Below are 15639 nucleotides of genomic sequence, written 5' to 3' on the forward strand. Positions count from 1 at the left end.
ACTACATAAAAAGATTGGATTTTAACCAAAAAATCCGAATTGGGCATCATACTGCCCAAGCCTAAGCATACATACATAATGTATACAGAACACATGAAGTCAATGAAATAAAGCTACATTGTATAATAATATTCTCAACTATTTAATACAAAAACTATACCTTAAATGCAACATTGTAGCTTAAATTTCTCCATAAATCACTAGCAGAACAGTGGGACCTCTGAGATGTTAAAAAATACCATAAAATGGGACCTTTACAGTGGAGGCCACGCTGTGGGGGTATCTAGAAATTAGTGGCTGACGTAGGTGAGGGACTGAGGTGTGCTGGCGTAGGTGATAGTGGACGGTGCAGGAGGCCAGTCAGCCTGCTCCTGCAGCTTCAGAGTCAGATGCTTGTATTTAGTCTTTGGAGAACATTGTTTACAGCAGATCATCCAAGAGAGGAAGGCCCAGCCCCAGTGGCCATTCACCACCTTAGATCAGTTCAGAATGATTGAAAAACACAAAGTGTGTCAAGGAGGCTTACACTGGCAAACATACCGTCATTTGTAAACAACACTTGGAAAGGACAATTGCCCAGCAGTCAGATGCAATCATGCTAATTCCATAAGCATACTGTAGTAAAGCTGTACAACATCAAGCAGCCCATCCAGGATTTAGCAGGCTTTTTTGTGATTGTTGCTGCCTAGAATGCCCTCAAAAAGTTGCAGCAAAAGCTCAGAGGAAAGAAGAAGAATCTTGAACTACAGCGAAATACGTGTACAGTATAATACTATGTTATACAGTATGACTACTGTACTTACTGTACTTCTTAGTCTTCATTTCTTAGGTCTGTCTGAAGTATCACATTGTCTGTACTTACTCATCATCCAACAATGTGTCCACTATTAACTTCACCACTTATTACGATACATTTATTATTTTATTTATTTTGACGGTTAAATAACTCATTTATATTGATTCACAAATTGTAACTCCTCCCCTTTTCTCTCCACTCATCTGTGTGTTCACCATCAAGAAATATAAAAATGTTGTTAAATGTCCATTTATCAATTTCATGCGTCATTTGTTTTCTGCATGTGAAACTATTCTCGATTGAACGTGTTTTGTGTTTGGAATGGATTAATTCGATTTACATTATTTTTTATGGGAAAAGATGATTCAGTTTTTGTTTTGTTTTTTGTTCATTTCAATCACTGCCTTCTATGGTTCGACTGTCTATCTTGAAATGTTCACAAAAGATGATATAACTAAATATTACTCATTGAGACAAGGCCATGTATTGTTGTAATATAAAGTTGTGTTGTAATGCCAAGTGGCTGGTGTACATAATAAAGTGCTTGGTGCGTGTATGTGTATAATCAGAAAACAGAACCAAGCAAGTATGCAAGAATAAGAAAGAGGGTTTAGTGAGTGAAAAAGAGACAAAAATCCAGCTAACCTGTGCTGTGTTCTGATTGGGGGGTTTGTTGGTTGGCTTTGCGCGCAGGTTGGCTTTAACAATCATCCACAAGGTGTCAAGGATTAAAATCTGCGACAGAGTTTAGTGGGTATGACAGGATGACACTTGGTTAAGTTGCAGATCAACAAACAAACAAGAATAATTCTTAATCATTAATGAAATTAATTGCCACATAGCCAAAATGTTAATCATTATTGAAAAAAAAAAAGTGTGACATGTTAAAGGCAGCGTGCGAGCGTACCTCCAGTGTGAAAGAGACAACAGTGTGTCCTAAAACAATGATGAGGAGTTTTATGCGCCAGTCGTAGGGAATACACACGATCTGATGGAAGGAAGAGTGACAGGATGTCAGAGAAGGAACCACAAATGGAATTTCTGTACATAAGCCACTGGCTCCCCCTGAATAATACATGTATTCACAATGACTCTTAAAACATCAACCACAGCATTACCCTTATGATTACCAAAAGAATAAAAGCACACGTCACCAGCAAGCCGTTGTCTATGGCAGTAATGGGATGCAGCATGATGACCAAGAAAAAAACATACAAAACAGCACAGGTCAACATAAATGGCCCTGAAATTGAAAAAACAAAAGAAAGTTGGCGAAACAAGATCAAACGTTATTACACACGTCATTTTAGAAAAGAAATTGTCATTTTACAAGGCAAAAAACTACTTTCTGCTTTCAGGTAACTTTAAGAAAAAGTGATTTTCTCTTTGTTTCTGAGAAAATCTGAACTGGCAAATGAAAGCTAGTTTGACATTTTTCCATAAGGATCAATTGAGTGGAACAGTTGTCTTACAGTTTTTATAGCTTGGTTGTCTGAAAGGTTTTCCTTTGGAGTAGACAATAGCTACAATCAAGCACTGGAAGGAAGAAACGAAGAAGATGGAGGTGTTTTCAAAGCTCTTGATAGGTACACCTTTCAGTTCAACTACAGCTCTGGTCTCGTGACAGGAACTGTGACAGAGGGAGAAACAGTTGGTCAGCATACATTTCTCTTTTCATCACATCAACTGTGAATACAATACATGGTAGTACAGTATAGACAAGATGGTCATGCTAGAAACACGAAATTTAAATCACTGACATCATTTTTCAACTTTGCTTAAATATGTTCTATATTGTTTGGAAATATGTTCTATCTTGTTCGTTTTTTTAAAGCGAACGTTAAATTTGTAAAAAAAAATAATAATTTTTGTACGTGACGAGCGCCATTTTGGCCTGAACTCCTTAGAAATAGAGCGTTACCCAAGTGATGTTGGCAAAGGCACAGCTCCCAGCTAGTAAACGCCTAGTAAACAAAACCCTTTGTTCGGTATACACTCCTGATCAAAATCTTAAGACCAGTTGAAAAATTGCTAGAATTTGCATTTTGCACATTTGGATCTTAATGAGGTTTTAAGTAGAGCTACAATATACAAAAGCAAGAAGGGGGAGTGAGACAAAAAATATTTGGAACTTGAAAAAAACTGAAATAGGTTGTTTATCACCTGATCAAAAGTTTAAGACCACAGGCTGTAAAAGCCCAAATCTGCTCAAAATGTTCATTTTCTGCCAGGCATTGACACTGTCATGCCCTCCTGATGGCTAAAGATAAGAAGCTTTCTCTTTTTCAACGTGATTGGATTGTTGAGCATAAGCAAGGCCTCTCGCAGCGTGCCATTGCTGCTGAGGTTGGGCGCAGTAAGACGGTCATCCTACATTTTTTTTTTAAAGATCCTGAGCATTTTGGAACAAAAAAGTCAAGTGGTAGACAAGGGAAAGGCTTCTTGAGACGTCATCTGTACTTCTGCGAAGAAGGTGTCGGACGTTTCGCTCCTCATCCGAAGAGCTTCGTCAGCGAACTAATAAGTGCTGGTAGCCTAGGCCTTAAATACAGTAAGAGTGGGCGGAATTGGTGTGCCAACACCCTCCTTCTATTGGTTCCTTACACTAAGCCTGGGCGGAGTAGTGATATAATCCTCTCCTGCTATTAGCACCTCCAATAAAAGGGAAGTGTCGCTCCCTGAGTTGGGTATGAACGACTCTGATACTGGCTCGTTAGCATCTATGGCTCGGCCCTGGCTTCACCTCATTTGCAAGACTAAGAGCTGTGGGTTCTGGTCTCAGTAACCTGCTGAACACAGGGTCCAAATTAAACCTCAAACCACCATTCCAATTCAATGATGGGTTCTGTTGTTTGACAAAAAATAGCTTCCTTTACTCCTCTTTCAAACCATCTGTTTTCTTTGGCCAAAATCTTTACCTCGCTGTCCTCAAAAGACCAACTTCAAGTTCCAACTTCAAGTGGTAGACCCCAAAAATAAAAAAATCGCACCTGCGCTGAGCCGGAGGATTCGATTGGCTGCCCATAAAGACGCAGGGCGGTCTTCCACCCAAATTAAGGCCCTTACCGGTGCCGACTGCAGCGCAATAACCATCAGACGGCATCTGCGGGAAAAGGGTTTAAAAAACAAAAAAGCCCTTGTCTCCATTAATTTGGATGTAAGACCGCACTGTATCTTGATGGATGCCTGCATGACAGAAAGTTTAGAGGAAGTTTTCACTTTGCTGTTTCCTGATAAAGTCAGTCATTTCAGACTGGAATAAAGTGTTACTCACACTGGCTCAAACGTTGTATACCAGCTCTGTTGTCGTACTAAGAAGAAAGTCAGAAGCTGGAAGAGCAGACAGTTGAGGATCTGAGCTAAAACAGAGAAAACCACTGGACCTGACTTCAGATTTGTCGGAGGGGTATGTCGCACCAACTTCTTCCATGCCGGGTTCAAACTCACTAGGCATTAAAAACAAAAAAATCTAGTTGGAGAATTGTCATTCAATAGTGCAAATCTTGACCAGCATGATTTTATCAGAACTTCACAAAATGTACGTTAAACTGTTCTAATATGGTGTCTCAATGTTACTCACTTGTAAAGGGCAAAAATAAACCAGTGCCAATGTCAATACAAAGGAACTGGAGGCTTCCAAAGCTGCTAAGAACCTGAAAAAAAGACATGATTCTCATCAGCCACACCACAGACACACCACACTAGGTATACTGTAAAACAGCACTATTTAGCAAAAGAGTCACTTTTTCAGATTTGTTGTGTTGCTTTCTCCTGAGTGAAGCCAAACAAAAAACCTACGCTTCAAGCATTCAAGCAAGTGACATTATGCATACTGTATGTGCACACACCTGCCAGGTTAGTTGAATGATGGTATGATATGATATACGCATCTCACTAAATTGAGATCTTTGCAAAGTTTATTTCAGTAGTGCATTTCAAAAAGTGAAACTCATTGTGTAGCTTCGCTACACATGTGAAATATTGCAGGGATGTACAGTGGACCCCCGCACATTCATGATTCAACATTGACGGCGCCCCAGATTTTTTTCGCCTGATTTTTCCCCCAAAAATATAAAAATTATCTCTGACAGCGCTGTGGAAGACTTCTGGACCACTGATCATGTAGGCCATGTTTTTTTTTTTCCTCCCTTCATAAGTTTCATTTAAAACTGCATTTTGTTTAGTTGTCTTGTCATTGACTAATTTAAATTTGTTTGATGATCTGAAACATTTTAGTGTGACAAACATGCAAAAAAAAAAAAAAAACAGGATGGGGAAAACACTTAGCTCCAGCAGATTTTTTTGAGTTTTTATTTCACGCCTCAACTATTTACAGGAGTACAGGTTAGGTTGATAACCTTCAGATGAAAGAGCGTCTAATTACTACTTATTACTGCAGTTAGTTACAGTAACTTAGGAACAATAACAGTTGTTACATACCAGTGGTCTCAAGTCTTGTCTTGTTACAATCATTCATCATTCAAACAGTCGTCGTAGTACTTTCTGTTGTCTACTCCCTTTACCAATTATTTACTTTGTACAACCAACTAATATATAATGCATCTCATTGTTATGCCACATGGGTGTTAAAGTCATCAAAATTACCATCATAATTAATATCAGGGGTTTGAAAGACACACATTTAGCATCGTAATTCTCATCCTGTTTGATGAATACACGTTCAGTCGTGTGACACTTATTTTTAACAAATAAGCCAAATTCGACCAAACACCTCCCACTTGACCTCCTGGTCTTTGAAACCAAGGAGGTCACACCAGCTTTTTGCGGGTTTTCCAACCTTCAAATTGGAAATTGCCTGGCTTTCTCCTGGCTTGCCCTAGTAGAAGTTTGTTGGCATTGACATTGTGTACCCGTCCTTCGTGTGCAAAGTTGGTCACCATAAGGAGAAATTGGAGTTCTTCCCAAATCAAAACTCCATTTCCTTCAAGACTGGTGAGGGCTTGTTTTCCTATTTCGACTCGGCTCAACTCGGTTGCTCCAATCCAGAGGAGTGAGGATGTGCGGTTGATTCTCCAAGATCCTTCTGATTTCTGTTTGAATGAATATGTTCCATTCCTTGTATCTTCTTGAATGTTGGATGAGTTGAGTGTTTTTTGAAACTTGTAAAGTTCCTCAAGAGCAAGTTTGGCTTCTGCGATGTTTATTCCTACGCTTACCCAGAATTTGGATGAGCTGGTCGGTGATTTGAATCTTTTGTCGGCTGAATGATTAATTTGCGCTGCAATTGGGTCTTTGTCAAATGTATAGGCTTTGACCCCACACATTAAGAACTCCATATCTTCATCTTTGTATACCGCAAACCTTTTGAAGGTTCTGTTCGGAATATCTGTTTTGTCCTGGGAAGAACGGAAGGGATCTTGCAATGGGGGTTTGACCTTTTGGGGCATTTCTTCTAGAGAAATTGCCTCCCACTTTGGTTGAATGCATAATTGTTTCCTCTTTGTTTTGGGCCACTCTTTTACATTTTGCCATCCAGTTTCGTCCGTGCGTACTCTTGTGAAGATGGTAGCTACAAGATGATTTGTGTTCCATTTAAGGTGCAGGACAGTTCCATGGGTTTTGTCACTGCGATTGGAGAAAGTGATTTCATTCGGTCTTCCTTGCCAGTCTGGTATTGTGAAACTTGTGTGGAGTTTGGTTTGTGCTGTTTGCTCGGTTTCTTTCTTGAAGGCTTTGACAACTTCATTTGAGAGAACAAAGATTTCCCTAGCCTTTGGAGCCTTGGTGTACATTCTCCTCCCACTTTGGTCTGATCGAGCCCAAGGTTTATGGAAAAAGTATCCCACCTTTAGGATCTTCTCTAACTCTTGAACTGGGAGAGTCAACCTATCAGATCCTTCAATAAGCTTGTGTTCTTGGACTAGGTCTTGAGAGGTCATGAGCCTAGTAGCCACACGGTTGTCTTCTTTAAGAACCTTGTGTTCTTGAACTACGTCTTGAAGTAGTTCCTCTTCCTTGTGAGAAATGTTCGGTCTTGCGGTGTCTTGTTTGGCTGCCTCAACAATAAAACCAATTGATCTGTCCTGAGTGTCCTTACATTCTTGAAAAACTGGTGGTGGCTTCAGTTCCTCTTTCCCTACTCGCATCTCCTCACACCAACTTTTAAACAGTTTCAGTTCCTCACTCAGGGACTTGTTGTGCTCCGTTAGAACGGTTTGTGTTTCTTGAAGACCCTTTACACGTGCCTTCAGATCTGCAATCTCCGTCTCCATCTTCAAATTTGGGTTGTGGTTGAAAGGCTGATTCCGTTCTTGAAAGTTTTTCTCCTGAGTGTCTGGCTCCAATTCAACCATGGACTCCCCATAAGCTCCAAAGAGACAGCCTTTCGATGCAAGCACCTCTTCAGTCTGCTCCAGCTGACTTTGAAGATTGCGTATTTTTTGTCTCTGGCCGTTAATGAAAGCATTAAGCTCCTCTGTAACTTCTTGTTGGTAATCTATCTTCCTTTGTTGCTTTTCTATTGCGTCGTCCTTACTGCAGAGGAGAAACTGAACTTCCTTACAGGAGAGTTCATTGTCTTTCAAAGTTGTCTTTAGGTGTGCAATCTGCTGACTCTGTTGATTCTGGACAAATTTACTGTTTTCCAACTCCTCCCTAATTATCTCATTCTGCTTTTTCAGGATGGTGTTATCGTCCTCCAGGTCCTGCAGTTTGTTGCTTAAACAAGTATTCTCAACCCATCCATTTCTGATGAGAACTTCAGCTTCATCGATCCGCCTCATTAGATCATCCTGATCTTGCAGCCTTGATCTGACCGTCTGCAGCTCTGTTCTGAGATGATACATTTCTGTTTGTTTTTTGTCCTCCTGACATTCAAGGTGATGCAATTCAGCAACTAGGTTCTCTTCGCTTTCCTTGATGATGGTGACATGTCTTCCCAGAACTTTTACCACCGCGAGTAGGTTTTCATTTTGTTTCCCAATCCTCACAATCTGATTTTGCAGATGGGCCATTTCACGATTTTCCATCATCGGATTGTCCTTGTTTTCTGGAAAGTACTTGTTATGGTGGTGGCTTGTGCACTCCCTGTTGCAACCACTGTACATGGGTAGACAAGTTGCTTTAATCTGTACGGCCTGGGCAAAATTATCTGTTTCTGTGAACGTTGTGTTAATTTTTTCCATTTCTTCTTCCATGTGCTCTGCGAGGGCGATGGTTTCTTTTACATCAGCTGTCTCAACCTCAACGAGTTTGGTCTTGTAATTATCCTTTGCTTCCCTTTCATTACAATGGTTCCTATAGAGTTGAGCAACCTCCCCCCGGAACTCGCTTTCCGTCATCTTGACTGTTCGTTTGGGGATTAGGTTAACTTTCCTTGTGAAGCAGCATTTAGCAGTGGCCCACTCCTTCTTGAGCCTCTTTAGTTCTGAAAGTGGATCCTCCATTTTACTGGCTCTTGGATCGTCTGCAGTTTGGCTAGGAGCATTAAGGTTAACGGCTCCTCTCCGTCCACCAACTGTTTATCAACTGTCAAGTTCTTTTGGACTTTACGCCAGCCTGGACTTGAAGAGAAGATTGTAGAGGACGCCCTATCAACTCAACTCCAGAAGATTTTCCTGAGTTTTATTTCACACCTTAACTATTTACTGGAGCACAGGTTAGGTTGATAACCTTTGGATCAAAGAGGAATAGCATCAAATTACTACACAGTTTGTAACTTACGAACAATAATAGTTGTTACATACCAGTGGTCTCTCAGGTCTTCTCTCGTTACAATCATTCGAATAGTCGTTGTAATACTTTCTGTTGTGTACTCCCTTTACTGATTATTTATTTTGTACAATCACCTAGTACCAGTAATGCGTGTCATAGTTATGTCACACGGGTATTAAACAAGACATCATAATTGCCATCATAATTTGTATCAGAGGTTTGAAAGACACACATATTTAGCATCAGTCATAGTCAGAATTGTCATAAGAATTGTCATCCTCTTTGGTGAATACACGTTCAGTCATGTGATGCTTATTTTAAGAAAAAGCCAAATTTGACCGAACATTCACATCACTGTACATGTTAAAAAAAACAAACATTTTTTTACAGGTTTGTACATGTTTATGTCTTTATGCGTCACTGATTATGCTTCAGTTTTCACACTTTGTTCGGCAGTCCTTGAACCCACCACTTCTACACCGTCCACTCTGATTCTATCTGTTCATCAATCATCTTACATTACCATTCATTACTATCGAGTGCCTATACATTTTATACATTTAAAATGTGTTTAGTAAGTTTGTGAGGCCTATTGAAGTGAGTTGGGGGAGGGTTTTGGACATGAATCTAAATATTACAGAACAGTACAGTAATTACAGTAGGTAATTACAGTAATTACAGTAATAATTACAACAGTGGCTCTTATTGCAAATGTTGATTCGAAATCCGAGGAGAATGTCAAGCCAGCAAGAGTGCTTGGAGGGAGATTTGTATTAATTTTTATGGGTGTCTCAATTACTTGTGGATTTTAGCTATTTGCTGGTGGTTCCGGAATGGATGATTATAGCTTAGAGCTAATAAAAAACACAAATAAAGTTTCTCATGAAGTGTAAAATGCTCTTAAGTTTGTACTATAATAAACAAATGAACAGTTAAAACTTTCTAACTTTTGAATTGGTCTCTTAGGTTGAACTGAACTCTAATCAGATTGTGATCATTGAGATTATTGAGATGCTTGAGACAAGATTGTAGAAACAATGCAGGATAGTTACTGAGTAGAGCAGAATGATGCTGAAGGTCTGGATGATGCTGTTGAGGGCTATGAATTTGAACACACAGAAAGATGTTACAAGAGCAGCACGGCCCTCCCTGTGGACAGTGAGAAAAGCAGAATTAAAATTAAGATTTTCCTGTAACACAAGTAGTAGTATGCATTGGCTAGCTATGACATTCAGATGTGGAAATGTTTGATTTAATATAGGACATATTGTAATTGCCTCTTTTAGTGTGTACTACCTGATGAGGTTGCTAACACAGGAGATGTTTGGGATGGAGGAGGTGAAGGGAGAAGCCACAGAGGCCTCCAGCTCAGACAGAGAAATCCCACAGTGAGCTTTCTTCAGGGCCTGAAAGAGAGCGAGAAACCATCGTCACTGCAGCGATAGGAGCACAGAAATTTGAAACATTTAAACATCAGTTTAAGTTGTTAATGTAGATTTACTGGATCGTTGTTAAACAACTTAACGATGACCCCCAATGTGTCCCAGAATATATATCAAGTGTGATTTGAACATACTGTATGTCATGTCTTTGGGTCAAAGACATGTGATTTCTGAGTTGATTTCAAATGTGTAAACGGGCTCATAGCTGGTAAATAAATATGTTTAAAATGTATAGTAAAAATGGTTAAAAAGTTAAAAGTGAGACATCTTCTCCAAAAAGAATAGAGTGAGTGCTCTTCTCGCTAGTAGACAATCTTTGACGTTTGTCCTCTCTGTGAAGCACAAGCTAGCAAAGGCAGAAAGGAAGTTTAAAAAAAGCTCATAAACAAGCTGTGTTTGCTCTAAAACGTTTGAGCCTTGGGAAACTTTAGTATGTTTACCACACGCATACATGCATGGCAAAGAAAGCTTCACTGAAGCAAGAAAAGTAAGCCGGAGTTTTCTTTATTGGTTCACTGACCAAGAGGACCAAAACAAGACGGTGTCTTCTCAGCGGGTTCAGGCTACACAGAGCAACTTTAAGCTGACATGGGCTTACGGTCAGGAAAGACTATGAGCTGCAAAATGAGGCAGACGAAGATCTTCGACCAGACGTGGACACAGAGTGACTCAACGCCACAGACCAACCCGTTGGACACACGGCAAACATCACCATCACCATCATTCGACGCAAGGTCTGGGTCTACAAGCAGGCGGTCTCACACATCATCTGTAAGGTCTTCAGCCACAAAGGCCTATGCCAGGGCGCAAGCGGCCAAAGCACAACTTGCCTTTGCTGAAAAAGAGGCTAACATAATGCGTCTGTGTAGGCTTTCAGTCGTACAGGAGTTGTCCATCGAGGGAAAAGGCTTCTTGAGACGTCATCTGTACTTCAGTACAGATGACTCAAGAAGCCTTTCCCTCGAAGGCTAACATAATGAAACAAAGAGCAGATTTAGATGCTATTCTCTATGTACTAAAATGTCACAAGGCAGTGGCTGCAGCTGAAACAGAAGCAGCTGCCTTTGAAGAAGCAGAGAACCAGAGCGGGGAGAGGAGCATCGGTCCGCTAACTAAAGCTGAGCCTTTTGATACAGTAAAGCGCACAAGTGAATATGTTGCACAACAATGTGACTTGCTCTTTTCAGAAGCTTCCGACAGACCACAACAGCTTCCTGAAAAGGGAGACTATGCAGTTGGAGCGCATACCATCCAAGAGGACATTGATCAGCTCACAACTGAAACACAGTATGCACTTCCGTCAATAAAGACAGGCAGAAAACAAGAGCAGAAGGTAACGGAGGGCCCTACAAAGATCCATCTGTTGAACACTCTAGCTCACACCTTTCACCCTCCAAACAGCTTGTCTGAACTCAGTGGAGCACAAGATTTTGCCAAGTATCTCATCCGTAAAGAACTAGTCAGTGCTGGTTTGCTGCATTTCGATGACGAGCCTGAAAACTATTGAGCATGGAAAGCGTCATTTGTTAGTGCGACTAAAGACTTAAGTCTGTCAGCTAGAGAGGAACTAGGCCTGCTCACAAAGTGGTTAGGGTCAAAGTCATCAGAACAGGCCGAAAGGATTCACGCTGTGCATATCCTCAATCCCTCTGCAGGTGTGAAAACGGTCTGGCAGCGCCTCGAGGAGTGTTATGGCTCCTCTGAGGCAACCGAAGACGCATTAGTACAAAAGGTAGAGGACTTTCCAAGACTCACAAACAAAGACAGTGGCAGGCTCGAGACCTCAGTGACCTTCTATGAGAATTACAGTGTTGTAGAGCAGATATTGCTCTACCAGGGCTTGTACACTTAGATACAGCTCGAGGGTTAAGACCAATAGTTGAGAAACTTCCCTTCAACCTACAGGAAAGGTGACCAACTGTGGGGACACAATACAAACAGACTCGGTACAGACTCGTTTCCGCCTTTCTCAGTTTTCGTGCAGTTTGTCCAACAACAAGCTAAAATGAGAAACGATCCAAGCTTTGTTACATCTAGATGTAACAGTCAAGCTTCCATGCGTTCAGAAAGGCCCACTGCGCACAATCGCATCACCACTGTGTCAGGTCACAAAAACGGATGTTGCAGAGAAAAGTAGTTTTGAGACAAAGGAAATAGAGGAACCAGATCGGCAGTGCCCGATTCATAAGAAGCCACATGTACGCTCAAGAAATGTAAGATGTTCAAAGACAAACCTATTGAGGAACGTCAGGCCTTCCTAAAACAGCATCGCATTTGCTATAAGTGTTGCGGTTCAGTTCAGCATATTTCAAAAAAATGTAAAGTAGATGATTGGTGTAGTGAGTGCAACAGTCCCAAGCACACACCAGCACTTCATCCAGGTCCTACTCCTGTCCCGAAAAGTACCACACCAGAAAGTGAGGAAGAAAACAAAGGTGGCGAGCAAACCGAGAGCTCTCCTTCAGTCATATCTAAGTGCACTGAGGTGTGTGGTCAGAGCAACACCCCACGCTCTTGCTCTAAGATCTGTTTAGTGAAAGCGTACCCAGAAGGTCAGAAAGAAAGAGCAATTAACATGCAGTGATCGACGAACAAAGCAATGGCCAGAACAGAGTTCTTTAACCTGTTTGAAATTAAAGCCACACCTGCACCGTACACATTGAAAACCTGCTCCCGGAAAAGCCGAAACTGCAGGAAGGAGAGCTGTGAACTTCTTCGTACCATCCATGGATGTGATTCAGTGCCGGACGACAGAGCTGAAATACCCTCACCTGAGACTGCTCAGCATCATCCCCACCTGCTACCCATTGCAAACAAAATCCAACCTGTCGACCACTACGCTCCAATCCTCTTACTTCTGGGAAGGGACATCCTCAGGCTACACAAGGTGCGCAAGCAAATCAACGGGCCCAATAACACTCCTTATGCTCAAAGACTGGACTTAGGTTGTTGTAGGAGAGGTGTGTTTAGGAAAGCCTCACAGCATATCAGAGGTCAATGTTTACAAGACACACGTGTTAGACGGTGGTCGCAAATTATTTTGAACCATGTCCCAACATTGTTACAGTAAAAGAAAAGTATGGTGTTGTGGCAAAGCAAAACCTCAAGTCAGACACCGAGTGTAGAGGCACTTCTGATTTAGTGCACTACACAGATGAGCTAAGTCACTCTGTGTTGGACAGATCTGAGTCCAATGATAAGGTTGCACTGATGACAAAAGCAGGTCCAGGTCCAGAAAATGGCAGGCTTGCCCACGGACCGAGTAAACCCCGCACCTCCGTTTACAACTGTGTGTTTAGATGTGTTTGGTCCATGGACTATAGTTATGCGCCGTATGAGGGAGGGTAGTGCTAGACACTAACAACTCAGCAGTGGGAAAGTACCTCCAGGAGAAGGGGTGCTCATGGACATTCATTCCCCCCACATGCGTCCCACATGGGGGGGTTCTGGAAACGTCTCATAGGGGTGGCTAGGCGTATCCTAGATGCAATGTTGTTAAAAAACGCACAAAAAGGTCTCACCCACAAGGTTTTAAGCACGTACAGCAATACTTACTCCAGCAATGCTACTTACACAAAAGTCAAGTGCAGTTTCTGCATCATCTGGCAACTTCTCTTCAGGACAGCTGTTTGGAAAACAGTGGAAACAAGTACAACAGCTTGCGGATACGTTTTGGAAAAGGTGGAAAGGAGAATATATGTCTTCCTTGCAGAACCGCACAAAATGGACTGACGACAAACCAAATGTCAAAAACGGAGACATAGTTCTGTTAAAGGATGCTCAAGTAAACAGGAATGAATGGCCCATGGGACTCGTAAAGACTTTGCCCAGAAATGACAAAAAGGTTCGCAAAGCGGAAGTGCGGATTGTAAAAGACGTCACTGCAAAGGTATTCCTCAGACCGATTTCAGAGACTGTAGTTCTCCTTTCAGAGACTGAGTGATATGTATGTAATAAGTAACATGTTTATTGTGTTGTTTTGATGAATGTTGTGATATAATGTGATTTTATCCAGCGGGGAGTGTCATGTCTTCGGGTGAAAGACAGTGGTTTCATGTGATTTCTGAGTTGATTTAAAATGTGTAAACGGACTCATAGCTGGTAAGTAAATATGCTTCAAATGTAGAGTAAAAATAGTTTAAAAAGCTGTGGTTAAAAAGTTAAAAGTGAGACATCTTCTCCAAGAAGGATCGTTTCAGTGACAGCAAGAGTGAGTGATGTTCTCGCTATACACAGTCTGACGTTTTTCCTCTCTCTGTGAAGCACAAACGAGCAACGGCAGAAAGGAAGTTTTAAAAAAAGCTCATAAACAAGCTGTGTTTGCTCTAAAACGTTTGAGCCTTAGGAAACTTTCATCTGTTTACCGCATGCATACTTGTACATGCACGGCAAAGAAAGCTTCACTGAAGCAAGAAAAGTAAGCCTTGTGTACGGAGTTTTCTTTATTGGTTTGCTGGCTGTCCAGCGGCATACAGTCACATGTTGTGAGGACAGCACACTGTATACTCACCCCACAATCATTAGCGCCATCTCCACACATCCCTACAATGTAACTGGAAGGTAAATAAAGACAGATTGATGGCATTGTGTGTTAAAATGATAAGACAATGAATAAATAGACAATGAATACAACTGACTCAATGCTCTGTAGGACTTGTACTAGCTGAGTCTTCTGGTCTGGAGTCATTTGAGCAAACACAGTGGCCCTCAGAAGGAACTGCATGAGGAGAGAAAGTCATTGCCATGCAGCACACAGATACCTAAACTATTGAAATGTATCTTAGTACCTTCTGAACAAGTTCTGGAAAGTGTTCAGAGATGACAGCGAAGGATCGGCCACTCACGGCAAAGTGATAGCCGGGGTTCTCATCTTCTTTCACCCCCTCCTCAATAAAAACTATCCCAGGTGCCTGAATGGGAGCAGTGTCAGAGAGAGTGTTATTTTGACACGTATGGCACCTAACTGACCGAGCCTCAGTTTATTGTGTATTGGGCTATACCGCACTCCCCGCTCACATTAAACAGATGTTCAACAAACCTTTACTCGTCATAGCAATTTTGAAAGAGCTCTGAGCTTCCAGGAAGAAATTAAAGCTAGGCATTATAGGCAGACTAGCTCCCATGATCATTTAAATTCAAGCTAATCCTCACTGTCCCTTGGTGCAAGTTTGCAGAAGCACTGAGCATATTGAGTGGCGTTATGACTGATATGACTTCTACCAGTAGGGGGCACCACTAGACAAGAAGACAATAGTAACCAATAGGTTCAGCAGGGAAGAAAACGTGTGCCTCACAGAAAAGAAAAATAAAATATAAAGTGGCATTTGTAAAGATAAAAGTCTCAATATTATGAGACTACAGTTGGAAGATTACAATAATAAAGTCCTACATTTCTAAATGTACTCTTGCGTTACAATGAGAACTGTTGAAGTGAGATCATGTTTTGCCATATTAAAACTGGCTCAACTGACACATTTTTTTCAACCAAAAATATAAGAACACCACCCCCGGCTAGCATATGTTACCAAAAGTGGTTTAAAGCAACAGACTGAACAAAAATTGATATTTTTTCACTATTACGAATTACACTTAATAGAAATTGGGGTAAATCGCTGGGTCCAACAGAGCGCCGTGCCCGTCTTCTTTATGTGTGTGGTGGAAGAAGATGCGAGCGTCTTCATCACATACACAAGAATGCACAGGCGACAGTGCGCATGCATATGGTGG

The 15639-nt window shown here is 41.3% G+C and overlaps 1 protein-coding gene across 1 annotated transcript in view; it reads right to left on the reverse strand.

Moving 5' to 3' along the window:
• LOC129176608 (polyamine-transporting ATPase 13A3-like) overlaps positions 1-15639 on the reverse strand; it is a 30429-nt gene that overhangs the window by 862 nt on the left and 13928 nt on the right. The window contains exons 20-31 of the mRNA XM_054766828.1: positions 14700-14822; positions 14550-14629; positions 14423-14465; positions 9767-9876; positions 9523-9619; positions 4377-4449; positions 4071-4242; positions 2269-2426; positions 1951-2039; positions 1704-1784; positions 1442-1531; positions 240-473 (exon numbers count right to left, since the gene is read on the reverse strand). Of these exons, the coding sequence (XP_054622803.1) occupies positions 291-473; positions 1442-1531; positions 1704-1784; positions 1951-2039; positions 2269-2426; positions 4071-4242; positions 4377-4449; positions 9523-9619; positions 9767-9876; positions 14423-14465; positions 14550-14629; positions 14700-14822 (1299 nt within the window). The 3' untranslated portion in view covers positions 240-290. The remainder of the gene's footprint in view (positions 1-239; positions 474-1441; positions 1532-1703; positions 1785-1950; positions 2040-2268; positions 2427-4070; positions 4243-4376; positions 4450-9522; positions 9620-9766; positions 9877-14422; positions 14466-14549; positions 14630-14699; positions 14823-15639) is intronic.

This window comes from Dunckerocampus dactyliophorus, chromosome 2 (genome assembly GCF_027744805.1).
Source record: "Dunckerocampus dactyliophorus isolate RoL2022-P2 chromosome 2, RoL_Ddac_1.1, whole genome shotgun sequence".
NCBI lineage: Eukaryota > Metazoa > Chordata > Actinopteri > Syngnathiformes > Syngnathidae > Dunckerocampus > Dunckerocampus dactyliophorus.